This window comes from Anomaloglossus baeobatrachus, chromosome 7 (assembly GCF_048569485.1).
Source record: "Anomaloglossus baeobatrachus isolate aAnoBae1 chromosome 7, aAnoBae1.hap1, whole genome shotgun sequence".
In the NCBI taxonomy this organism is placed as follows: domain Eukaryota; kingdom Metazoa; phylum Chordata; class Amphibia; order Anura; family Aromobatidae; genus Anomaloglossus; species Anomaloglossus baeobatrachus.
In genome coordinates, this window is record NC_134359.1 from 153257670 (window position 1) to 153285244 (window position 27575).

At 45.9% G+C, this 27575-nt stretch overlaps 1 protein-coding gene across 4 annotated transcripts in view; it reads left to right on the top strand.

The window, feature by feature from the left end:
• The window catches only part of MFSD6 (major facilitator superfamily domain containing 6), a 505191-nt gene that overhangs the window by 221326 nt on the left and 256290 nt on the right, over positions 1-27575 (top strand). For 3 of the 4 annotated variants that reach the window (XM_075317766.1, XM_075317765.1, XM_075317767.1), the window contains exon 3: positions 12296-12457. The exons of the other annotated variant lie outside the window; for it this stretch is intronic. In XM_075317766.1, coding sequence (XP_075173881.1) covers positions 12296-12457 — 162 coding nt within the window. The remainder of the gene's footprint in view (positions 1-12295; positions 12458-27575) is intronic. 4 annotated transcript variants of the gene reach the window in all.

Genomic DNA, 27575 nt, shown 5'->3' on the forward strand with positions numbered 1-27575 from the left:
GTGTGTGTGTGTGGCACAAGGTCCCCGTCAGGGGTGATTGTGTGTGTGCATGCGCGTGCCACTGCATGTGAGTACCTGTGTGTGTACCGGTGATACTGTCTGCAGGGTTGTGTATCTAATCCTATCCTGTGTGATACTGTCTGCTGAGCCGTGTATCTAATCCTCTCCTGTGTGATACTGTCTGTACCACTGTGTATCTAATTCTGTCGTGTGATACTGTCTGCTGAGCTGTGTATCTAATCCTGTCGTGTGAGTACGGGCCGCCTCCCCTCCCCTCATTACTTTCTCCGATGACATCCCATCTCTCCGTTCTCCCCAGCCTCTGCTCTGCCCCCGCTACTGACGCCGCCCCTCCCCCCGCCGTTACCGTCTCCAATGACACCCCCCTCCCTCCGTTCTCCCAAGTCCCCGCTCTGCCTGCTGCCCCATCAGGGGTGATTGTGAGTGTGTGTCGGCGCTTGCGATGCTGTGCAGTGAGCTTCCAGGACCTGCGAGAGGATCACATGGGATGCATGTGATATCTCCGGATGTTGTGAGTGTGTGCGCGCGATTGTACAGGTATGTGCGATATCGTGAGTGTGTGTGAGTGTATCCGATTGGATGTGTGAGTGTATGCGATCGGATGTGTGAGTGTAAGCGATCGGATGTGTGAAATGTCGGCCGGACGCAGGGGAGGATGGCATGCAGCACAGCTGCCTGGAGTGCCCACCGGAGGTCACAGGGAGGAATGATGTGAAAGGTGTGTGTGTGCGTGTGTGTGTGTGTGTGTGTGTGTGTGTAGCACAAGGTCCCCATCAGGGGTGATTGTGTGTATGTGTATGGCACAAGGTCCCCATCAGGGGTGATTGTGTGTGTGTGTGTGTGTGTGTGTAGCACAAGGTCCCCATCAGGGGTGATTGTGTGTGTGTGTATGGCACAAGGTCCCCATCAGGGGTGATTGTGTGTGTGTGTGTGGCACAAGGTCCCCATCAGGGGTGATTGTGTGTGTGTGTGTGTGTGTGTGTGTAGCACAAGGTCCCCATCAGGGGTGATTGTGTGTGTGTAGCACAAGGTCCCCATCAGGGGTGATTGTGTGTGTGTGGCACAAGGTCCCCATCAGGGGTGATTGTGTGTGTGTGTGTGTGTGTGTGTATGGCACAAGGTTCCCATCAGAGGTGATTGTGTGTGTGTATGGCACAAGGTCCCCATCAGGGGTGATTGTGTGTGTGTGTGTTTGTGTGTGTAGCACAAGGTCCCCATCAGGGGTGATTGTGTGTGTGTAGCACAAGGTCCCCATCAGGGGTGATTGTGTGTGTGTGGCGCACAAGGTCCCCATCAGGGGTGATTGTGTGTGTAGCACAAGGTCCCCATCAGGGGTGAGTGTGTGTGTGTGTGTGTGTGTGTGTGTGTGTGTGTGTGTGTGTGTGGCACAAGGTCCCCATCAGGGGTGATTGTGTGTGTGTGTGTGTGTGGCACAAGGTCCCCATCAGGGGTGATTGTGTGTGTGTATGTGGCACAAGGTCCCCATCAGGGGTGATTGTGTGTGTGGCACAAGGTCCCCATCAGGGGTGATTGTGTGTGTGTAGCACAAGGTCCCCATCAGGGGTGATTGTGTGTGTGTGTGTGTAGCACAAGGTCCCCATCAGGGGTGATTGTGTGTGTGTGTGTGTAGCACAAGGTCCCCATCAGGGGTGATTGTGTGTGTGTGTGTGTGTGTGTGTGTGTGTGTGTGTGTGTGTGTGGCACAAGGTCCCCATCAGGGGTGATTGTGTATGTGGCACAAGGTCCCCATCAGGGGTGATTGTGTGTGTGTGTGTGTAGCACAAGGTCCCCATCAGGGGTGATTGTGTGTGTGTGTGTGTGTGTGTGTGTGTGTGTGTGTGTGGCACAAGGTCCCCATCAGGGGTGATTGTGTGTGTGGCACAAGGTCCCCATCAGGGGTGAGTGTGTGTGTGTGTGGCACAAGGTCCCCGTCAGGGGTGATTGTGTGTGTGCATGCGCGTGCCACTGCATGTCAGTACCTGTGTGTGTACCGGTGATACTGTCTGCAGGGTTGTGTATCTAATCCTATCCTGTGTGATACTGTCTGTACGACTGTGTATCTAATTCTGTCGTGTGATACTGTCTGCTGAGCTGTGTATCTAATCCTGTCGTGTGATACTGTCTGCTGAGCCGTGTATCTAATCCTATCCTGTGTGATACTGTCTGCAGGGCTGTGTATCTAATCCTATCGCATGATACTGTCTGCAGGGCTGTGTATCTAATCCTCTTCTGTGTGATACTGTCTGCTGAGCTGTGTATCTAATCCTATTGTGTAATATTGTCTGCAGGGCTGTGTATCTAATCCTATGTTGTGTGATACTGTCTGCTGAGCTGTGTATCTAATCCTATCAAGTGATACTTTCTGCTCAGCTGTGTATCTAATCCTATCCTTTGTGATGTTTGCAAAGCTGTGTATCTAATCCTCTGTATGATATGGTCTGAACGGCTGTGTATCTAATCCTATCCTGTGTGATACTGTCTGCAGAGCCGTGTATCCAATCCTATCGTGTCATACTGTCTGCTGAGCTGTGTATCTAATCATGTCCGGTGTGATACTGTCTGCTGAGCCATGTATCTAATCCTATCCTGTGATACTGTCTGCACAGCTGTGTATCTAATCCTCTCCTGTGTGATACTGTCTGCACAGCTGTGTATCTAATCCTATCCTGTGATACTGTCTGCACAGCTGTGTATCTAATCCTATCCTATCCTATTCAAGGCTCGGGCCCACTGGTCCAGGAAACCATTATCCAGCCCCATTTCCGTGAGATGGTTGGATTGTCATTGTAAATAAGCACTTGAACCTTGCCCCCCCCCCCCATCTCATTGTAGATTGTAAGCTCTCACGAGCAGGGTTGTATTTTTTTCCCCTCTAAATATTGTATTTCTATAACTGTTACTTGTTTGTATATGATCCTCCTGAATTGTAAAGCGCTACGGAATATGTTGGCGCTATAGAAATAAAGATTATTATTATTATTATTATTATCCTGTGTGATACTGTCTGTAGGGTTGTGTATCTAATCCTATCCTGTGTGATACTATCTGCTGAGCTGTGTATCTAATCCTCTCCTGTGTGATACTGTCTGCTGAGCTGTGTATCTAATCCTCTCCTGTGTAATACTGTCTGCAGAGCTGTGTATCTAATCCTCTCCTGTGTGATACTGTCTGCTGAGCTGTGTATCTAATCCTATCTTGTGTGATACTGTCTGCAGAGCCATGTATCTAATCCTATCCTGTATGATACTGTCTGCAGAGCTGTGTATCTAATCCTCTCCTGTGTGATACTGTCTGCTGAGCTGTGTATCTAATCCTATCCTGTGTGATACTGTCTGCAGAGCCGTGTATCTAATCCTATCCTGTATGATACTGTCTGCAGAGCCGTGTATCTAATCCTATCCTGTGTGATACTCCTGCTGTCCTTGGTGACACTTTAGACATTTCTGGTCACCAGGAAAATGGCTGTGCACTATGTCCTTACATGTCATTCTCTGTTATCTGTTGTAAACACTCAGATTAGGAGTGGGAGGCGTGCCATCACACACAGGAGAGCAGACTCCGCCCACTTTACAGCAGGCTGTAATCTGAGCTTTTTATACAGTGGAAATTCAGTAGGATTTCAGAAGCTGCTCCCCCTAGTGTTTAACAGTGGAAAATATCAAACTTTTTAATTTTTTTTTTATATTTTGCACAATTAAAAAAAAAATATTTAAACAAAACATTTAAACATTATTACTTTACATATTTTCAGTTATTATTATTATTATTATTTTTTTTGACGATTCCTTCCTTTTAAGAGAGTTGATCCTACTTATTTCCATTAATCATCACCTTTCATGACCAATGACATACTGGTACATCATCGGTCGTCTCACGGCTGCGGTGAGCCAGCGGTGATCCCTGCACGTCTGCTGATTTAAACAGCAGACATGTGGTGCAGGTGACATGGCGATTTAAATGGCCACGGCAGAGATCGCGCCATTTCCAGCCACCATCGGAGACCCCGTGAATTGTCAACGGAGAGCTGACGGTTGCCATAGCTCAGGGTCATGTGATGATCCCTGACGCAACCATTACGTACTTCCTGTAAGAGCAGACAGAGCAGCCGCTTTTAAAGGAGCAGTACATTTTTGCTGATGAGAGCTGTGCAGCTCTGACCAACAGAAATGCACAAGTGATCAGACTGCTGATCCATAAAGATCCCCAGGGGGACTAGTAACATAAAATCTAAAAAAAAATAATTTTAAAATGATAAAATAAAAAATCCCAAAAGTTCAAATCACCCCCATTCAAAATAAAGAAAGTAAAAAATATATTTATACACGTATTTGGTATCACCGTGTTCAGAAATGCTCGAGACATCAATACTCTGACCGGTACACGAGAAAAAAATTCCAAACAACAAAATTGTTTTTTTAGTCCTCGTAAAAATGTTTTAAAAATATAAAGGCGATCAAAATGTAGTGAGAACGCTACGGGTCTCGGAAAATGGTAACAAAAGCGCAATTCTGTTTTTGGACAAACTTCTGAATTTTTTTAACCCCTTAAAGAAAAGTAAAAGTATACATGTTTGGCATCTACAAGCTCGTACCGACCTGAGGCATCACAATAAAACATCAGTTTTACTATATAGTGAACACCCCAAAAACAATTGTGCAATTGCACTTTTCTTGCAATTTCACCGCACTTGGATTTTTTTCCCCATTTTCCAGTACCCTATATGGTAAAACTAATGATTCTATTCACAAGTACAGCTCATCCTGCAAAAAGTAAGTCCTCATATGGCAAGATTGACGTAAAAATAAAAAAGTTACGGCTCTCAGAAGGAGAGCAAAAAATTAAAATGGAAAATCGCCCAGGGGTGAAGGGGTTAAAAGAGCATATCAGTAGCCATTAAGGGATTAAAGTCTTTATGTATGGTTAATGAAGTATGTTACCCGGGATGCTGAGCTGGAAGGTAGTTTACTTTAGAGAATACATTACAGTATTTTTCCACAGTTTATTTTCTGCTTTCTTTTATTACTGGTTTATTACTAACTAGAAGGTGGCCCGATTCTACGCATCGGGTATTCTAGAATTTACGTATTGTGTAGTTCATGTATGACTTTTGTTATATATATATATATATATATATATAGATGTTGTTGTGTGTAGTTACCAAGTGTTTGTGTAGGGCGCTGTACATGTTCTGAGTGTCGCGGGGGGTGAGAGCGGTGTTGTATGTGTGTTGCGTGTGTTGCATTGTTTGTGGAGCGCTGTGTGTCTGTAGCGTTGTGTGTGTGTGTTGTGCGGTTTGTGTGGGTGTGGTGTGTTTTGGGGGGAGGTATGTTTTGAGCAATGTGTGTGTTGTGCAGTATGTGCGTATATTTGTGTGTGCAGCGTTGTCTGTGTGTGTGGGTGTCTGTGTAGGGCGTTGTTTGTGATTCCTAGTGTGTGTGTGTTGTGCAGTGCGCGTGTGTGTGTGTGTTGGGGGGAGGTGTGCACCTCCCATCGTGCTCCATCCCCCATGCTGCGCACCCCCCATCGTGCTGCATCCCCCATGCTGCGCACTCCCAAACGTGCTCCATCCGCCATGCTGCGCACTCCCAAACGTGGTCCATCCGCCATGCTGCGCACTCCCAAACGTGCTCCATCCGCCATACTGCGCACTCCCCATCGTGCTGCATCCCCCATGCTGCGCACTCCCAAACGTGCTCCATCCGCCATGCTGCGCACTCCCCATCGTGCTCTATCCGCCATGCTGCACACTCCCAAACGTGCTCCATCCGCCATGCTGCGCACTCCCAAACGTGCTCCATCCGCCATGCTGCGCACCCCCTATCATGCTCCATCCGCCATGCTGCGCACTCCCAAACGTGCTCCATCCGCCATGCTGCGCACTCCCAAACGTGCTCCATCCGCCATGCTGCGCACTCCCAAACGTGCTCCATCCGCCATGCTGCGCACTCCCAAACGTGGTCCATCCGCCATGCTGCGCACTCCCAAACGTGCTCCATCCGCCATGCTGCGCACTCCCAAACGTGCTCCATCCGCCATACTGCGCACTCCCCATCGTGCACCATCCGCCATGCTGCGCACTCCCAAACGTGCTCCATCCGCCATGCTGCGCACTCCCAAACGTGCTCCATCCGCCATGCTGCGCACTCCCAAACGTGCTCCATCCGCCATGCTGCGCACTCCCAAACGTGCTCCATCCGCCATGCTGCGCACTCCCAAACGTGCTCCATCCGCCATGCTGCGCACTCCCAAACGTGCTCCATCCGCCATGCTGCGCACTCCCAAACGTGCTCCATCCGTCATGCTGCGCACTCCCAAACGTGCTCCATCCATCATGCTGCGCACTCCCAAACATGCTCCATCCGCCATGCTGCGCACTCCCAAACGTGCTCCATCCGCCATACTGCGCACTCCCCATCGTGCACCATCCGGCATGCTGCGCACTCCCAAACATGCTCCATCCGCCATGCTGCGCACTCCCAAACGTGCTCCATCCGCCATGCTGCGCACCCCCCATCATGCTCCATCCGCTTGGGAGTGCGCAGCATGCCGGATGGTGCACGATGGGGAGTGCGCAGTATGGCGGATGGAGCACGTTTGGGAGTGCGCAGTATGGCGGATGGACCACGTTTGGGAGTGCGCAGCATGGCGGATGGACCACGTTTGGGAGTGCGCAGCATGGCGGATGGACCACGTTTGGGAGTGCGCAGCATGGCGGATGGACCACGTTTGGGAGTGCGCAGCATGGCGGATGGACCACGTTTGGGAGTGCGCAGCATGGGGGATGCAGCACGATGGGGAGTGCGCAGTATGGCGGATGGAGCACGTTTGCTCAGCCTCTCTCCTTCCAGCCTCCCTCAGCATCAGCCTCCCCCTCCCAGCCTTCCCCAAGATCAGCCTCTCTGCTCCCAGCCTCCTCCAGCACGCCGTGCTCCTCTGCCGACACTCACCCACACAACCGATCGCATCCACTCACCCACACAACCGATCGCATCCACTCACCCACACAACCGATCGCATCCACTCACCCACACAACCGATCGCATCCACTCACACACACAACCGATCGCATCCACTCACACACACAACCGATCGCATCCACTCACACACACCCGATCGCATACACTCACACACACCCGATCGCATACACTCACACACACCCGATCGCATACACTCACACACACAGACACTGACGATATTGCACATACGCGCTGATACTCACAACATCCGGGGATATCACATGCTTCTGGCCATGTGATCCTCCGTCAGGTCCTGGAAGCTCACAGCACAATATCGCCGCCGAGAAGCAAGCGATATCCCAGGATGTTGTGAGTATTTGGATGCGATGTGATGTGTGTGTGTGAGTGTGATCTGATTTGTGTGTGTGTGTGTGTGTGCTGTTATGTGTCTGTATTTTCCGCAGCTGCAGGACCTTGATGTGTGGATGCGATGTGATGTGTGTGTGATGTGTGTGTGAGGTGTGTGTGAGAGTGAGTGTGAGCCGGTGGACACTGGTAACTATGATACACATCGGGTAACTAAGGGACCTTAGTTACCCGATGTGTATAATGGTTACCAGCTTTCACGGCCTCCGTGAAGATCCCAGCATCGCAAGGTTATGTCTGGCGCTGCTGGGATCCTGACGGAGCCGGTGTAGAAGCAAGCGATATCCCAGCATGTTGTGATGTGTGGATGTGATGTGTGAGAGTGAGTGTGATCTGATGTGTGTGTGTGTACTCACCTGGGAATCGGAGCCCCGTGTCAGTTGGGCCACAGCGAGCGTGCATTGCGTGAGGGGGGCGGGGCCTGCAGAGAGCCGGGGCGAGAGGCCAATCCGTGTGGGGGGGCGGGGCCATGGCGAGCCCAGCGGCCAATCAGCTTTGTGTCACCGTAAGGACACAATTTCGGAGCATGACAGACAGACAGACAGACAGACAGACAGACAGACAGACAGACAGAATAAGGCAATTATATATATAGATATTTCTTCCTTTCCTTTTCTTCATGTAATGGACCCTATGACAACATTTACCTTGTATTGTCTGGAACTTACCTGGGGTATATGCTAAATGCACATCCTCAAATGTGCCTAAGCAGAGCATTAGTGTTCGAATTCAGTTTAGCACTTTTTATTAATATGAATTATTTGTGAAATCATCTTTATTTTTAATCCAGATTATGTAATGTTATATAATGGTTTAATTTCAACAATTGCATTGCAAAAAACCCTCCCATAACTATGGTTTTTCATGAAATTTGTTTTTATGTGTATAGTGTGCAGTATGTGTGTAACAATATACTTGCCCTATTGCTGCTCTCTCCGGGTTCCAGGTCCTTCACGTCTGTCTTCTCAGTGACATCACCACAATTCAGACTAGCTGGCTGACTCTGTTTTAGGTGTGACGTCTGTCTTCTCAGTGACATCACTATAATTCAGACTAGCTGGCTGACTCTGTTTTAGGTGTGACGTCTGTCTTCTCAGTGACATCACCACAATTCAGACTAGCTGGCTGACTCTGTTTTATGTGTGACGTCTGTCTTCTCAGTGACATCACCTCAATTCAGACTAGCTGGCTGACTCTGTTTTATGTGTGACGTCTGTCTTCTCAGTGACATCACCTCAATTCAGACTAGCTGGCTGACTCTGTTTTATGTGTGACGTCTGTCTTCTCAGTGACATCACCTCAATTCAGACTAGCTGGCTGACTCTGTTTTATGTGTGACGTCTGTCTTCTCAGTGACATCACCACAATTCAGACTAGCTGGCTGACTCTGCATTATGTGTGACGTCTGTCTTCTCAGTGACATCACCTCAATTCAGACTAGCTGGCTGACTCTGTTTTAGGTGTGACGTCTGTCTTCTCAGTGACATCACCACAATTCAGACTAGCTGGCTGACTCTGTTTTATGTGTGACGTCTGTCTTCTCAGTGACATCACCACAATTCAGACTAGCTGGCTGACTCTGTTTTAGGTGTGACGTCTGTCTTCTCAGTGACATCACCACAATTCAGACTAGCTGGCTGACTCTGCATTATGTGTGACGTCTGTCTTCTCAGTGACATCACCTCAATTCAGACTAGCTGGCTGACTCTGTTTTAGGTGTGACGTCTGTCTTCTCAGTGACATCACCACAATTCAGACTAGCTGGCTGACTCTGCTTTATGTGTGACGTCTGTCTTCTCAGTGACATCACCACAATTCAGACTAGCTGGCTGACTCTGTTTTAGGTGTGACGTCTGTTTTCTCAGTGACATCACCACAATTCAGACTAGCTGGCTGACTCTGTTTTATGTGTGACGTCTGTTTTCTCAGTGACATCACCACAATTCAGACTAGCTGGCTGACTCTGTTTTATGTGTGACGTCTGTTTTCTCAGTGACATCACCACAATTCAGACTAGCTGGCTGACTCTGTTTTATGTGTGACGTCTGTTTTCTCAGTGACATCACCTCAATTCAGACTAGCTGGCTGACTCTGTTTTATGTGTGACGTCTGTCTTCTCAGTGACATCACCTCAATTCAGACTAGCTGGCTGACTCTGTTTTATGTGTGACGTCTGTTTTCTCAGTGACATCACCACAATTCAGACTAGCTGGCTGACTCTGTTTTAGGTGTGACGTCTGTTTTCTCAGTGACATCACCACAATTCAGACTAGCTGGCTGACTCTGTTTTATGTGTGACGTCTGTTTTCTCAGTGACATCACCACAATTCAGACTAGCTGGCTGACTCTGTTTTATGTGTGACGTCTGTTTTCTCAGTGACATCACCACAATTCAGACTAGCTGGCTGACTCTGTTTTATGTGTGACGTCTGTTTTCTCAGTGACATCACCTCAATTCAGACTAGCTGGCTGACTCTGTTTTATGTGTGACGTCTGTCTTCTCAGTGACATCACCACAATTCAGACTAGCTGGCTGACTCTGTTTTATGTGTGACGTCTGTTTTCTCAGTGACATCACCACAATTCAGACTAGCTGGCTGACTCTGTTTTATGTGTGACGTCTGTTTTCTCAGTGACATCACCTCAATTCAGACTAGCTGGCTGACTCTGTTTTATGTGTGACGTCTGTCTTCTCAGTGACATCACCACAATTCGGACTAGCTGGCTGACTCTGCTTTATGTGTGACGTCTGTCTTCTCAGTGACATCACCACAATTCAGACTAGCTGGCTGACTCTGTTTTAGGTGTGACGTCTGTCTTCTCAGTGACATCACCTCAATTCAGACTAGCTGGCTGACTCTGTTTTAGGTGTGACGTCTGTCTTCTCAGTGACATCACCACAATTCAGACTAGCTGGCTGACTCTGTTTTATGTGTGACGTCTGTCTTCTCAGTGACATCACCTCAATTCAGACTAGCTGGCTGACTCTGTTTTAGGTGTGACGTCTGTCTTCTCAGTGACATCACCACAATTCAGAGTAGCTGGCTGACTCTGTTTTATGTGTGACGTCTGTCTTCTCAGTGACATCCACAATTCAGACTAGCTGGCTGACTCTGTTTTATGTGTGACGTCTGTCTTCTCAGTGACATCACCACAATTCAGAGTAGCTGGCTGACTCTGTTTTAGGTGTGACGTCTGTCTTCTCAGTGACATCACCTCAATTCAGGCTAGCTGGCTGACTCTGTTTTAGGTGTGACGTCTGTCTTCTCAGTGACATCACCACAATTCAGACTAGCTGGCTGACTCTGTTTTAGGTGTGACGTCTGTCTTCTCAGTGACATCACCACAATTCAGACTAGCTGGCTGACTCTGTTTTAGGTGTGACATCTGTCTTCTCAGTGACATCACCACAATTCAGGCTAGCTGGCTGACTCTGTTTTAGGTGTGACATCTGTCTTCTCAGTGACATCACCACAATTCAGGCTAGCTGGCTGACTCTGTTTTAGGTGTGACATCTGTCTTCTCAGTGACATCACCACAATTCAGACTAGCTGGCTGACTCTGCTTTATGTGTGACGTCTGTCTTCTCAGTGACATCACCACAATTCAGAGTAGCTGGCTGACTCTGTTTTATGTGTGACGTCTGTCTTCTCAGTGACATCACCTCAATTCAGACTAGCTGGCTGACTCTGTTTTATGTGTGACGTCTGTCTTCTCAGTGACATCACCTCAATTCAGACTAGCTGGCTGACTCTGTTTTATGTGTGACGTCTGTCTTCTCAGTGACATCACCTCAATTCAGACTAGCTGGCTGACTCTGTTTTAGGTGTGACGTCTGTCTTCTCAGTGACATCACCTCAATTCAGGCTAGCTGGCTGACTCTGTTTTAGGTGTGAGCTGGAAGTCTCTTTAAGGCCTCATTCAGATGTCTATGTGGCATGTATATGTTGTACCTGTTTTTTTACCACATGTACCCATTTTAACTTATACCATTCACGTGTCCTTTCTTTTTTTCACAGACTTGTGTCCATGCAAAAGACAAACAGCTTTTTTTTTTTTTTTTTGGAAGCATGGATGACACAGGCCAATACAAGCTCATGGGTGCTGTGCAATCCATGTGCTGTACATGTTTAACATTGCAAAGTATTCAAGAAGCTTTCTAATTTTTTTTTAGTTAAATGGTTATTCTCATCTCCAAGATCCTAGCCCAATTTGTAGTAGAGATAATAATAATATTAGCAAATACCTCCAATTATAAATATAGTATAGGTCTTCTGATTCACTATGTCGCTTAGCTCATGTCCAGGACATTGCAGCTTAGGCATCCATGGTTACGACCACTATATGCATGGTCGTAACCATGGATACTTAAGCTACTGCAATATCCAATATGAGGTAAGTGACACTGTGACTCCGAACTATACTACATTTCTAATGTGAGGTATTTGCTATTACTGAGTATTATTATTATTATTATCATCATTATTATTATTACCACTACTACATATTGGGATAGGATCTTGGAGATGGGAATACCCCTTTAATGATTCATATGTGACATACACTGATGAGACACCGATGATAAAAACAGACACATTGATGACACACTGATCCAAAACACTGATGATATCTGTACACTTTTCATGGTCGTGTGAATTAGGCCTAAGAATGTAAGCATATTGAGCCTCATTCTGACAATCTATAGACTTACATTGTAAAAGCCACTTCTGGATCATGAACTGTGAGGCGTGACCTGGAGATTCTGCAGAGTGGGGATGTCACTGAGAAGAGGATCCTTGGGAGAGTGACTGTAGTTGAATATATTAATAACCACGGGACTGCTTGTTTAATATGGCAGTATTGCATGATAAAGTTGTTATTGCTTTTAACAGGTGTGACCCATGCTGCCATATGGGCAGCTTGTATTTCTTATCTGAGTGCCGCAGTTCCTCCAGCATTACGGACGTCTGCTCAGGGAATTCTTCAGGGCCTTCATCTTGGACTTGGAAGAGGCTGTGGTGCTATGATTGGAGGTGTATTGGTCAATTTCTTTGGTAAGACTTAAATGTTTCAACTAATCCCTTCACACCTAGATAATTTTTCCATTTTTCTTTTATTATTATTTTTTCCTCCAATTCTTGCAAGAGCCATAACTTTTTTTATTTTCCCATCCATATAGCCATGTCAGGACTTTTTTTTTTTTTTTGTGAGACGACTTTTGAATGGCACCATTCATTTTATGTATAACAGCAATAAAATTCAATCCTTTATTAGTATTGATTAAAAAAGAAGAATCCAAGTTCCTCTTGTTCCACAAATCAATTCAAAAAGCCATCACCATGTGTAGTTGATTCTATATACCCAATCTGTAGGTCATCGGACCATATATATGGGATTACACACAGTGGTGGCCACTAGATCAAAAAAACATAACAAAAAAACACAACAAACATAAATGAAGTATTATTGCCAAGATCAAGGACAGTGGTCCAGAAAAATAAACTTAGCAGAAAAAATTAATAGACCTAAAAAAATATGTCACAATTCCATATATACTGACAATGGTCAGGCAACAAGACATATCAACATGTATTAGGCATATATAAAAGGAATGGTCTCACCATATCCTTTCACAAGAGGGCAAGCAGTCTCTCCATCGGATCCTAGGTATATCATGCCATTCAGCATACACTCTCCCTATCCAATCTGGAGACAAAATAACAAATTTGCCTGCTGCCCCAAACTTCCGTCCTGACAAGGACGGACCACATCTAGTAATGCAAAGCTGGACCCCCTAAGCTGACCCTATAGGCGTCCTGACGCGTTTCGTCCACATAGACTCCTCAGGGGACATAGTGCTACAAATATATTGGGTCCTGGTCGCCAGCCCTCACATGCCTATAATGTCAAAGGAAGCTGGCCCATGAAGGTGGGGTCTTTTATACAGGATGTTAGTGTAGTTCCTCCAATCATGAGGTAACTCTCACCTGGTGTTTAACTCCATTATTATCGTGTGGATATTCACATTGTCCCATCTGTTCACAGCACGTGTATGTCGGCGTCCTAGACTGCTCAGCGCGCGCTCCCCCTAGGGAACGCCCCCCACAGTCAGTGACGTCAATCACATCCGGGCGGAATCCTCCCCCATGCCCGTGACGTATATACCGATGATTACAAATCAGGGCGCACATACCCCCAGCGTTCCATCTGGGGAACGCCCATTGTCATCAGACGTGAGCAATACCAAAGAGGAAGACTCCTCCCCACCCGTGACGTACCTCCCTACAGTGTCCCAGGGGCGTGCGCTCTGCTAGCGCTCAAATGGGCACCGCCCCCAGCCGAGGGAGACACGTCACACCAAGGGGAAGAAACCGCCCCCAGACATCGCATGTTTCCCATGACGTACCCACCAGCGAAACCGAATCAGGGCACGCATACCCCCAGTATTCCATCTGGGGAACGCCTTTTACCATCAAAGTAGGCTATGTATCTCCCTCAGTTGGGGGCGGTGCCCATGTCGAGTGCTGACAGAGCGCACGCCCCTTGGGACACTGTGTGGAGGTACGTCGCGGGTGAGGAGGAGTTTCTTTTCCCCCCTGGTACTGCCTACTTTGATGGTAAAAGGCGTTCCCCAGATGGAATACTGGGGGTATGCGTGCCCTGATTCGGTTTCGCTGGTGGGTACGTCATGGGAAACATGCGATGTCTGGGGGAGGTTTCTTCCCCTTGGTGTGACGTGTCTCCCTCGGCTGGGGGCGGTGCCCATTTGAGCGCTAGCAGAGCGCACGCCCCTGGGACACTGTAGGGAGGTACGTCACGGGTGGGGAGGAGTCTTCCCCTTTGGTATTGCTCACGTCTGATGACAATGGGCGTTCCCCAGATGGAACGCTGGGGGTATGTGCGCCCTGATTTGTAATCATCGGTATATACGTCACGGGCATGGGGGAGGATTCCGCCCGGATGTGATTGACGTCACTGACTGTGGGGGGCGTTCCCTAGGGGGAGCGCGCGCTGAGCAGTCTAGGACGCCGACATACACGTGCTGTGAACAGACGGGACAATGTGAATATCCACACGATAATAATGGAGTTAAACACCAGGTGAGAGTTACCTCATGATTGGAGGAACTACACTAACATCCTGTATAAAAGACCCCACCTTCATGGGCCAGCTTCCTTTGACATTATAGGCATGTGAGGGCTGGCGACCAGGACCCAATATATTTGTAGCACTATGTCCCCTGAGGAGTCTATGTGGACGAAACGCGTCAGGACGCCTATAGGGTCAGCTTAGGGGGTCCAGCTTTGCATTACTAGATGTGGTCCGTCCTTGTCAGGACGGAAGTTTGGGGCAGCAGGCAAATTTGTTATTTTGTCTCCAGATTGGATAGGGAGAGTGTATGCTGAATGGCATGATATACCTAGGATCCGATGGAGAGACTGCTTGCCCTCTTGTGAAAGGATGTGGTGAGACCATTCCTTTTATATATGCCTAATACATGTTGATATGTCTTGTTGCCTGACCATTGTCAGTATATATGGAATTGTGACATATTTTTTTAGGTATATTAATTGTTTCTGCTAAGTTTATTTTTCTGGACCACTGTCCTTGATCTTGGCAATAATACTTCATTTATGTTTGTTGTGTTTTTTTGTTATGTTTTTTTGATCTAGTGGCCACCACTGTGTGTAATCCCATATATATGGTCCGATGACCTACAGATTGGGTATATAGAATCAACTACACATGGTGATGGCTTTTTGAATTGATTTGTGGAACAAGAGGAACTTGGATTCTTCTTTTTTAATCAATACTAATAAAGGATTGAATTTTATTGCTGTTATACATAATCATATTTGGGATTGCTGTACCTCACCATACATTTTACCATATAGTGTACTGGAGAACGGGGGAAAAATTAAATACCAAGCGTGTTGAAATTGCCACAATTGTTTTTGTTTTCTTTTTTTATCTAAAATGTTCATTATATTGTTAATTGACCTGAAAATATGATTCTCGTTGTCAGTAAATGTATACAAATAAAAAAACTTGTAGCTTTTTTTATTTAGGTAGTGGAAAAAAATCGAAAAATAAAAACTTTGCTGGAGGTCACCATTTTCTAAGAACTGTAAAGTTTTCATTTTTCTGAATATGGGGCTGTGTGAGGGCATATTTATTTGCTGAGCTGACATTTTTATTGAAACCATTTTGGGGTAAATATGGTGTTTTGATTGCTTCTTATTACAATCTTGCTGCCGCCCCCCCCCCCACCCCAAAAAAAAATTGTTGTTTTTTTTTTCTCGTTACTGTTAACAATTTAGAGTAATTTATTTTACTTGACTTTTTTTGAATTCAGAGATACCAATTCTGTGTATTTTTTTGTTATAATTTTAATGCGACAAAAGGGAGATGACTTGAACTCTTGTGGTTACTATTTTTGTCATATTTTATTTTTAAATTCACTTTTAACTGTGTTTAATAGTCCTCTTAGGTGACTTGAACCTGCGATTGTCTGATTGTCTGTGCTATACATAGTGCTGCAGCACTGCTATGTATACCTAAATCACAATCTCGTATGAACACTGGTCGCTGGCCAGCGTTCACAGGAGAATCATAATGAGACACATGTGGGTCATTAGCAGACCTCCGATTGTCAAGACAACATACTGGCATCCTGCAATCACATTGTGAGAACACCGATAGTAACCTGGAATGATGCGCCCCCTGCCAGCAATTGTTAAATGCCACTGTCAGTCATTGGCAGTGGCATTTATTTAACAGGTAGAACATCTCCTGAGCCCACTCAATGCATTGCAGGTAATATCTGTGTTACAGAGACTGATGTGATCATAGATAGCTCTAATTGAATCATTTCAAACAGTGGTCTCACATATAAAGTAATTTTCATCATAATTACCTATTTAATGCCAGAATCTAAACTAATTTCCAATATATGTTAATTAAAAAATTTCCTTCCCTCAGTACACTAACTACTTTATTTTTTTACTACTTCTTTTTTTGATGACTGATAGTCTGAGAATCCCAATGTATGCTGGGATAGTCAAACGATGTGTCAAAGGCTGTGGTCACTGCCACCTATTTGAAACAAAGCATCATTAGTGATACTCTTTTTCAGGGCCTGCGTTAAGGTACCGTCACACATAACGAGATCGCTAGCGAGATCGCAGCAGAGTCACGGTTTCTGTGACGCAGTAACGATCCCGTTAGCGATCTTGTTATGTGTGACACCTACCAGCGATCAGGCCCCTGCTGTGAGATCTCTAGTCGTTGCAGAATGGTCCAGGCCATTTTCTTCAAAGGCGATGTCCTGCTGGGTCACAGTGACTGCTGAGATCGTTATACAGGTCGCTACTGCGACCTGTATTGTTCCTGCATCGCTGGTAAGATCTGACTGTGTGACATCTCACCTGCGACCTTCCAGCGACTTACCTGCGATCTCTATCAGGTCGCACTGTTTTCGGGATCGCTGGTAAGTCGTTGTGTGTGCCTGGGCCTTTAGTCCCTTCTCTGTCACAGTGTGATGTGCACAATGACAGCGCTCTTTGTGTTGCCAGCTCAGATCAGCAGTAAAGAGCTGGCACTAGAGCTTACTGTTAAGGGTACTTTGCATGCTGCGACATCGCTAGCGATGGGAAATTGTAGATTGCACATGCGTAAAATGACCTATGTTCGATCTCGAAAGATCGCACTTGCGATCTACAATTTCACATCGCTAACGAGATCGCTAGCGATGTCGCAGCATGTAAAGTACCCTTTAGTGTGTGTTCTAAGACTACCCAGTATGCAAACACTGGCGCTGTTCTTCAAATGACGTTGGCGATATTTTAAAGTCTTTAAGATGGCAACCGCTACTTTTGATGCCCACCAATACGTTGTGTCTGCAATGTGAGATCTGAAGGCCATCATGTCTGCCATATGAGATCTCCTATGAGTAAGCTTCATAGTCGATTTGTCTTTTTTTTACCATACAATGCAACATTATTGGATTACATTGTATCTATGAAATATTTTTCATAGGCAATCAGATTAAAAAAAGCAAAAAATAAAAATCACGAAAAAGGTAAATAATGAAATTTGTTATTACTGAATACATACACCACTGTAATGACAGGCCAGGGGCCCTTAGGCTGACACTCAGACTTGGGACCCTGAGCTGTCCCTTATCTTGACAGTAAGCTTGATGGTAGCCAGGGTCGAGCCTCCAACATGGCCCCGTCTTCTATTCAAGCCCTGATACAACTCCCCCCCACCCAGGAAGCGAGCTGGAAGCCCAGAAACAAACCCCAACAAATTGACACAGACGAGGGAGAACAGAAACTCGAACACACTGCACTGAAAACACACAGGAGAGACAATATGTTTACAAGGGAAGCAAAGAAATAGGAATGTAATAACGTACAACAGGGTAACGTTAACTCCACTCAATATCGCAACAAAGAGCACAATCAACAAGTTTACCTATAAGACCGGTATCGCTTGGAGTAAAAGCTAGCAGCTATAATTGGCCTTGAGTAGTGCGATTCAGGATCTTACATAGGAAGTAATGACCTTGATTGGCAACCTGAGCACTTAGCAGAGTTCCCCAGGAATTAACTCCTGCAGGACTGAGGAACAAGGCACATTAATCAGCTGATGCCCAGCTCTGGCTGAACAACTAGGAGACATCAGGTTGCTTATCAGACTCTGCAGTGTGAACAGAGCCCGACACTGCCGCAACGCTAATGCGTCAAAACCTGAACACCATATGACAGTACCCCTCCCTCTACAAGGTCCTCAAGACCCACAGACCTGGGTCTTTCTGTATGTGTTTGATGGAAGGCCCTGACCAGGCAATCCGCATGGATGTCTGATGCTGACACCCATTTTCTCTCCTCAGGACCATAACCCCGCCAGTGCACCAGATACTGAAGGGAACAGTGCACAACTCGAGAATCCATAATTTTAGCTACCTCAAACTCCAGTACACTGTCAACCAAAACAGGGGGAGGAGGGACGGGAAGCTGGGTTCCCGGACCTACAAATCTCTTTAAAAGAGACTTGTGGAATACTTTGTGGATCTTGTATACCGCTCGTAATGCCAACCAATAGGCTAGCGGATTCATGACAGCCGATATTTTGAAGGGACCAATAAAATGAGGACCCAACTTAAGAGAAGGTACCTTTTTAGTTTAATGTGTTTTGTGGACAACCACACCCAATCACCCACACACAGATCTGGGCCAGACACATTTCCATAGTCAGTCACCCGGTTAATCTACTGCTCATGCTATGTAAATGCTGCTGAATATTACACCATGTAGATGATAAAATGAAACCTGCCTGGTCCTCCTCCGGTACCCTGGAACAATAACCTTCATGCAATGTACAAAACTGAGGACGTTTACTATAGACAGAAAAGAAGTACAATACCCCAGAGGACTCACGACGGTAGTTGCTAATAGCAGATTCTGCCAGGTGAAGGAACGCCAACCACTCCTCCTAATTATCAGATACAAAGCAGCACAAATACTGTTCCAGGTTTTGATTCATACGCTCTGTCTGACCATTGAATTGTGGCTGGAAAGCCAGAGTGTGACAATCTGATCTTGCAACTGGGAGCAGAATGCTTTCCATAATTTCGTAATGAACGGAGTACCCCGATCAGATACGATGTCAGATGGAAGTCTATGGAGTCTGACTATCTCACGTATGAAAACATGGGCTAGTGTTTTAGCATTAGGCAGACAATCAAAGTGGGTCATTTTAGAGAACCTGTCAACCACCACTAAAAGAAATATATTGCCAGCAGAGAGGGGCAGATCTGTAATGAAATCCATGGCTATATCCGTCCAGGGTTTGCTAGGCACTCCCAACCGTAGCAAACACCCAGACGAATGGGAGTGCGAAGGTTTGGACCGCACACAGACTGTCCACGCGAATGCATAGGAGACCACATGCCTGCAGATCCTGGGCCACCAAAAACGACGCAGGAGGAGGTATAATGTACCTTTCACCCTAGGATGACCAGCTAAGACAGAATCATGGTGCTCACCCAGAATCTTAAGCCGAAGTGTCAGGGGAACAAATGACTTGTTCGCTTGAACACCAAATGGTGCCTCAACCTTGGCATCAGCAATCTCTGACTCCACCTCAGTACTGAGTGCTGACACAACTACCCCTTTCCTCAGTATTGGCACCGATTCCTCCTGAGATTCCCCCCCCAGGAAAGCACCTGGACAAGGCAATCGCCTTCTTGTTGTTCTTAGAACCAGGGTGGTAGGTGACAAAGAAATTGAACCTGTTAAAAAAAAAAATACAACAAAAACAAGGACCGCTGAGCCTGCCTTGGGGAAAAGGCGCTTAGCTGTCTCAAGTTTCAACTTACAGTAGATTCTTGTGATCACGGTAACCGGATGGGTGGCCCCCTCCAGGAAGTGTCGCCATTCCTCAAATTCCAACTTAATGGCGAGTAAGTCACTGTTACCTAAGTCATAATTTCATTCATCAAGTGACAACTTCCTGGAAAAGAAGGCACAAGGGCGAAGTTTACCCAATGATGGACCTTGCGACAACGCAGCCCCTACCTCTACCTCAGATGCGTCCACCTCTATAGTAAATGGACGAGACATATTGAGCTGCACACGTATCGGTGGTGACGCAAAACACTTTTTAAGACACTCAAATGTGTGTAAAGCACTCTCGGACCAGTTGGAGAAATCCGTCCCTTTCTTAATGATGTCAGTCAGAGGTCTGGCAATGGCAGAGAAATTTTTTATAAATTTTCTGTAATGCTAAACCTTAAAAACGGCTATAGTGCCTTAAGGTTCTCTGGATGTTCCCAATTCAAAACCGCTTGCACCTTGGTGGGATCCATCCTGAACCCAGACGCGGAAATAATGTACCCCAAAAAAGGTAATTCCTGCACCATAAAGATGCACTTTTCAAGTTTAGCGTAAAGCTTGTTTGCCCTAAGTACCTGTAACACTTGTTTGATGTGTTCCTTGTGAGACTCAAGATTTTGGGAGTAAATAAGGATATCATACAGGTAAATAACGACAACTCTACCCAACAGGTGAGCAAACACATCATTAATAAAATGTTGGAATACAGCAGGCGCGTTGGTTAGCCCAAGGCATTACCAGATTCTCATAATGTCCCTACTGTGTATTAAACGCAGTTTTCCACTCATCCCTCTCAGGGACCCTGATGAGGTTATAGGCCCCCCTAAGATGGAGCTTAGAGAACCACTTAGCACCTCCAATCTCGTTAAACATGTCTGGATTAAGACGCATGGGAAATGGATCACAAACTGTAATCTGGTTTAGCTCCCGCTAATCCAGACACTGTCATAATCCACCATTTTTTCCTTTCCAAAAAAACCCAGGTGCAAACGGAGAGGAAGCAGGCCTAATGTGCCCATTGGCCAGACTCAGTAATGTACTGCTTGAGAGAGAGTCTCTCCAGACAGGACAGATTGTGTAGTCTGCATTTGGGCAACCTGGCCCCTGGTTTTAACCTTTATCATGCAGTCGTATGGTCTGCGCGGCGGCAACTCCCAACAACCCTTTTCAGAGACTACATCTTTGAACTCAGGCAAAAATTCAGCAATACTAGGGGTAACCAAAGATACACAGGTCCTCAGACAGTGAGCTTTATAATATGGACTCCAATGTACAATATCCTGAGTCTTCCAGTCAACTACTGGGTTGTATAGTGAGAGCTAGGGAAAATCCAGTGGTGGTGCAGGTAGGTCCTTCAGAACCTGACCACACGCTCATTGCGGAGGACTCCAATACGGAGTTCCAAATCGTAAACGCACTCCTTGAAGAACCCGAGACAGGGGAGACGAGTCAATGGCCACAATCCGAATAGGATTGGGTAACTCATCCACCCTTAACCCAGAAGAGCGGGCAAAGTGCTCATCAATGATGTTTGCTCCGCCCCACTATACAAAACAACCTTGATGACTACTTCATAACCCCCAATCTTTACCTTGGCAGGTAACAAACACTGAGTAGTCATCATGGAGCAGATGTGTAGGCCCAGGCAGAAATCCTCCAATCTGCCTCAACCTAGCAGTTTTCCGACAGCCAACCTTTCTAAGGTACGAGGGGACATGTATTACTAAAGTGACCCTTTTTACAACAGAAAAAACATGCTCCACCAGCATTACAAGCGAGGGACTCCCCCCTTCCATTCCTCCCAAGCTGCATGGGCTCATCCTGGGGTGTCCCGGGAGATGCTGTTCCCTCCGAGATAGACAAAGTCTCATGAAACTTCTGATGGAACCGGCGATCTATCCGGATTACTAACGCCATTGCAGACTCCAGAGAAGGAGGGGTCTCATACATGACCTAGGCCGTCTTCACCCTCTCAGAAATGCCCTGGAAAAATTGGCTCTTGAGAGCTGGGTCATTCCTCTGGGTGTCTAGCGACTATCACTGTAATTTGGAGCAGTAATCCTCTGCCGGTCGATTTCCCTGTTTAAGTGAACAGATCTCGGCCAACGACACTTTATAGGGGTCATCATAGATGAGACCAAGAGCGGAAAAAAAAACTGCCACTGAGGCAAACACAGGGGAATCGGAAGGCAGCGAAAAAGCCCATGACTGTGGATCACCGCTTAACAGGGAAACCACAATCCCCACCCTGCTTGGCCTAGTTCCCAGAAGAGTGAGGAAGCATTCAGAAATACAATTTACAGGCCTCCCGGGAGGTAACAAACCGACTGCGATCCCCACCAAACCGTTCTGGAAGAGGTAGTTTGGGCTCTGGAGCACAGGCCTCCAAACCCAACTGTATCGTGGGAGGAGACTGGACCTGCAGCTGAACTGCCCCCTCAGTTCTGCTACCTGAAGAGTTGATGCCTGTATTTGTTTCGCTAGGCTGGTGACAGAGTCCGTGGGTGTAACCACCATTGGTGGTTTGGCCGATTATAATGTCACAGTGTATGTAATAATAGGCCAGGGGCTAGGCTGACCCTCAGACTTGGAACCCTACGCTGTCCCTTATCTTGACGGTAAGCTTGATGGTAGTCAGGGTCGAACCTCCGACATCGCCCTGTCTCCTATCCAAGCCCTGATACAACTTCACCCCCACTCAGGGAGCGAGCTAGAAACCCAGAAACAAACCCCCACAAAATGACACGGACGAGGGAGAACCGAAACTCGTACACACTGCACTCAAAACACAAAGGAGAGACAATACGTGTACAGGGAAGCAAAAAAAAGGGTAATGTAGTAATGTACAACAGGGGAACATTCATACCATTCAATATCGCAACAAAGATCACAATCAACAAGTTCCCCTATAAGACCAGTATCGCTTGGAGCAAATGCTAGCAGCTATAATCGGCACGGAGTAGTGAGATCTTGTATAGTAAGTAGATGACCTTCATTGGCAATTGGCAACCTGAGCTCCTAGCAAAGTTCCCCAGGAATTAACTCTTGCAGGACTAAGGAACAGAGCACATTAAACAGCTGACGCCCAGCTCTGGCTGAACAACTTGGAGACATCAGGTTGCTTGTCAGACTGCAGTTTGAACAGAGCCCGATGCTGCCGTGACACGTAATGCGTCAAGACTAGAACACCACATGACAGCATACCTGCCCAAATTAATAAAAAATAAACATATTTATTGCATATAGAGAAAGCTGAAATGGGAAAAAATATTGAAGCATCTGAATTCACTGCAATTTCTCTCCTAAAATGCAACGAAAACTTTCAAAACATTGCATAAACTCCAAAATGTAACAAAGAAACATCACCTAAACACACAAGTAATCAAGCAATAATACAAGTCCATTGCCGGAAAAATAACGAACATTCACAGGACTCAGAAAATGGCCACACAAACCAATTTTTATTTTTTTTAAATTTACTTTTTTTTCACAACTTAAAAAAAAAAATAAAAATGATTGCCCCATTTCATCTAAGCAATAATCTGGTGTAAGGCTATATGTGCATGCTGCAGTTTTTGTTGCTGCGTTTTTTGTTGTTATTTTGTTGTCAGAACTTTATGACTTTTGATTTCCCAGCAAAGTCTATGAGAAGTCTGTGCGCCCGTTGGAGTCTATTTGTCAGCATTTTTTTTTTTTTATTTTTATTTTTTTTACAAACGTTTGTGACAAAAAAAAGAAGCATCATGTTCATTCTTCTTGCATTTTTGTCAACATTTCTCACCCATTGAAATCAATGAGGGGATGAAAAACACACGACAAAACGCATGGTTACAAACTATTTGCGTTTTGCATACGTTTTACCAACGGTTTTGTCAATAAAAACACAGCTCACCAACTTGGTTCCAGAATGACAAAATCAGTGCTGGAGTGATTTTGGTATGTCTCTCTTTTTCTCGTTCTTGTTATCTTTCGCTTTCTCTTTCGCTTTCTCTTTCGCTTTCTTTCTCTTTCTTTCTCTTTACCTTTCTCTCTTTCTCTCACTCTCTCTTTCGCTCTTTCTTTCTTTCTCTCTCTCTTTCTCTCTTTCAAATTCAAATATGCTTTATTGGCAGGACCAAAATACAATTAGTGTTGCCAAAGCAAGAGAAATACAGTTAGTGCGGTGGGAGGGGATCAGGGTTATGGGGAGTTGGGGGCACAATTTGGGCTCTGAAAGTCCTTTTAGGGGCCTTATGTTCCTCTCAGCTTATGACAAGTGGTGACCTATTGGGCGGCGATCTCCACCATTGATTCCTCTTCCCCCAGTAGCATGCAGAGTTTCATCTCCTCGTCCATGGATGGAAAGTCCAGGGTATGAGTGGTAAGTTTCTGGAAGCGGGAGACCCTTACTACTGAGTATTTGTTACAGTGCAGCAGGAAATGCGCCTCGTCCTCCAGGGCCCCCTGCTGGCAGTACTGGCACAGTCTGTTCTCCTGCGGCTTGTATGTCTGTCGGTGCCACCTTGTTTCCACCTCTAGGCTGTGGGCACTCAGTCTGTATAGACTCAGGGTCTGCCTGTCTTTGGGGTGGCATAACCTTTCCAGATATGAGGCCAAATTGTATCCCTCCACAGTGACTGGTAGATGGTGAGTTTCTGAAAGCTCTCTAATTCATTTTCTCAATTGTCTATGTATTGCATCTTGCAGCTCTCTGTGATTTCTTTTATTTGGGCCTTTGTCAGGGTGTGTTGCTGACTTTGGCTGTACTGGCTGCTGGGGTTCCTGGCTTGCTCTGGGCTCTGGCTCAGCAGGGCTTTATGATGGTAGGAGCTGGGGTTGCTGTTCTGCGTGATAGCGCCCTCTTGTGTATACTGAGCCATAAGGGGAATCGGCCCAGCTCTGCCTGACAGGCTATGTTTGAGGTGCTGCGATGGACTTGGAGGAGATATTTACAGAACTCCATGTGGAAGACTTCGGTTGGGCTGGAATCCTACTTTGTGTGGTCTGGGTAGGTTACTGGGCCCCATACCTCACTGCCATACAGTAGTATAGATCTGAAAATAAGGAGCGCTAATAGTGTAATACCAGATGGATAAGTAGGGTATATAGGAATATAAACTCACCGAATTTGGTTGTGAAAGTCACAACCACTAGTGCGCATGAGATACTGGCGTCTGCTGCAGCCCCACGTGGATGAACATTCAAATGGAGTAGAGAAGGGGTTAACACCGCGCATCAGCCGAAATGAAGATGTGGAAATGTTGATGATAATGAACTATCTTTTTATTCCATAGGCCTACGCGTTCCGAGGTGAAAACCTCTTCCTCAGGGACCAGTACATCAACAGCTATCATACAGCAGTATAGGAATGATGACGCTGTCAAATATCTTGAGCCAGACTCTCACATATTTCTCTCTTTCTTTCTCTTTCTCTTTTTCTCTTTCTCTTTTTCTCTTTCTCTTTCTTTCTCTTTCCTTCGCTCTTTCTCTTTCTTTCTTTCTTTCTTTCTTTCTCTATTTTTCTTTCTTTCTCTATTTTTTTCTCTCCCTCTCTTTCTCTCTTTTTCTCTTTTTCTCTCTCTCATCACCGGCGCCATGTAGCTATTGTACAGTGCAATAAATAAATAATAAAAAAAAAAAACTGGCATGTGGTCCCCCAATTTTGATACCCAGCCAAGATAAAGCCTTACAGCTGAGAGCTGGTATTTTCAGGCTGGGGAGAGCCATGTTATTGGGAAACCCCCCAGCCTGAAAATATCAGCCAGCAGCTGTCCGGAATTGCCACATCCATTAGATGTGACAGTCCCGGGACCTGGCTCATCCCGATTGCTCTGGTGTGGTGGCAATCAGGGAAATAAGGAGTTAATGGCAGCCCATAGCTGCCACTAAGTCCTAGATTAGTCATGGCAGGCGTCTGAGACACACCCATTACTAATCTGGAAGTGAAAGTAAATAAGCACAAACATCCCAAAACTCCTTTATTTGAAATAGAAGACAAAAAAAGCCCCCTCTTTCACCACTTTATTAACTCTCCATACATCCCTCCAGGTCCGACGTAATGCACACGAGGTCCCACGACGCTTCCAGCATTGCTATATCAGACACTCACAGCGAGCGTCATAGCACAAAACTGCTCGCTGTGAGCTCCACGCAGCAACTGAAGTAAGCCAAGTGATAAGCGGTGACGTCACTCAGGTTACCCGCGGCCACAGCTTGATTCCTCCAGCCATGACCACAAATCACCTAAGTGACGTCCCACTGATCGCGCGGCTCACTTCAGTTGCAGCTTAATTTGAGGTCACAGGTGGAGGACTCCAGCTGTGACAGCAAATCACCAAAGTGAAAGAAGTGAGCGGCGCAATCAGCGGGACGTAATTCAGGTGATTTGCTGTCACAGCTGGAGGACTCAAGCTGTGACTGGAAATCACCTGAGTGACGTCACAACTTAACGCGCTGCTCACTTCAGTTGCTTCGTGGAGCTCACAGCAGGCAGTCTTGTGCTATGACGCTCGCTGTGAGCTTCAGATATGTAGAAGTGCTGGAAGCATCATAGGACCTCGTGTGGATTACGTCGGACTTGGAGGGGTGTTTATCCCTCTATTGAGGTATTTTCTTATTTATTTCTGTCTATTCTATATGTTCTATCTACCGATCTATTCTCTATATATCTATTCTTTCTACTTTTTCTATCTATTCTAGCTATCTATCCATTACCCCATCCTATCATATTTTTCTTCTTTTAAAAAGCGCATTAACAAAAACGCATCAAAAATGCACTAATAATGCACCTACATTACAAGCTTTTTTTTTTTTTTACATTTCCAGGCTCTCTGTGACAAGGTGCAGTTTATGTGCAGCAAAAACTGCAGCGTGCACACAATTCCTAACGTGGTTTGAGAAGTTGCAGAAGAAGTTTGACTTTTAGCGTATTCCTCCAGTTTTGACCATATCCACCAAAACATGTCGAGTTTGGACGCTATGAGTCGTGTTAACACCAGTTCATCAAATTCTTGATGAGCTATGAGGTGCTCCACAAATCTTTCTCCAGTCCCTAACTGGAGTAAGATTTGTGAAGAGTTGCACAAAACTTTTCAAATGTACCTAACTAATTAATAGGTGTGTGCCACTTAATGGATCAAACACCTCTGACTACAGCACACCCCTCAACAAAACAAATTCTCTAATACCTGATCATACAAGCTCTAGTTTATAGCTTTAAGGGCTGTCTGCAATGATACAGGTTGGGGTGTTCGATTCCTGTCGAGACCAGATCACAAGAAAAGAAGATAATTGTATATTTAACTAATGTAAGTGTGTGCAGAGCAAAGATTTTGGCCCCTCCCCCCGAGAAGGAGAAGCTACAGAGCAATAAAGATGCTGAGAGAAGACATCACACAGACAGGGAGAGGTAATGTAAGTTGGGTCAAAGCCCTGCCGTGTTGGGACAGGGGGACAGCTCCCTCAAATGGGGTCAGTCCTACTGAATTCTGCATGCTTGAATGTTATGGAAGTAGTGGTGAACCATCCTAGGAGTGGCCTACTTACCAAATTTTAACCAAAAGTGCATTGACAACTCATGAAGGAGATCACAAAAATACATTTGAATTGCTTGCCTCAATTAAAAGGGTTGTCCACTACTCGGTCCACCATATTCATGAGCTTTTTGTATCAAAAACTCCACCACTGATTGGCATCTTCTGCCTATTCAAAGTATACACAGAAAGCTGCCAAATCACTGGTGTGGGCAGGGTAGAGTTCAGCTTTCAGAGAACTGTTACAGCTGCAGCAGATG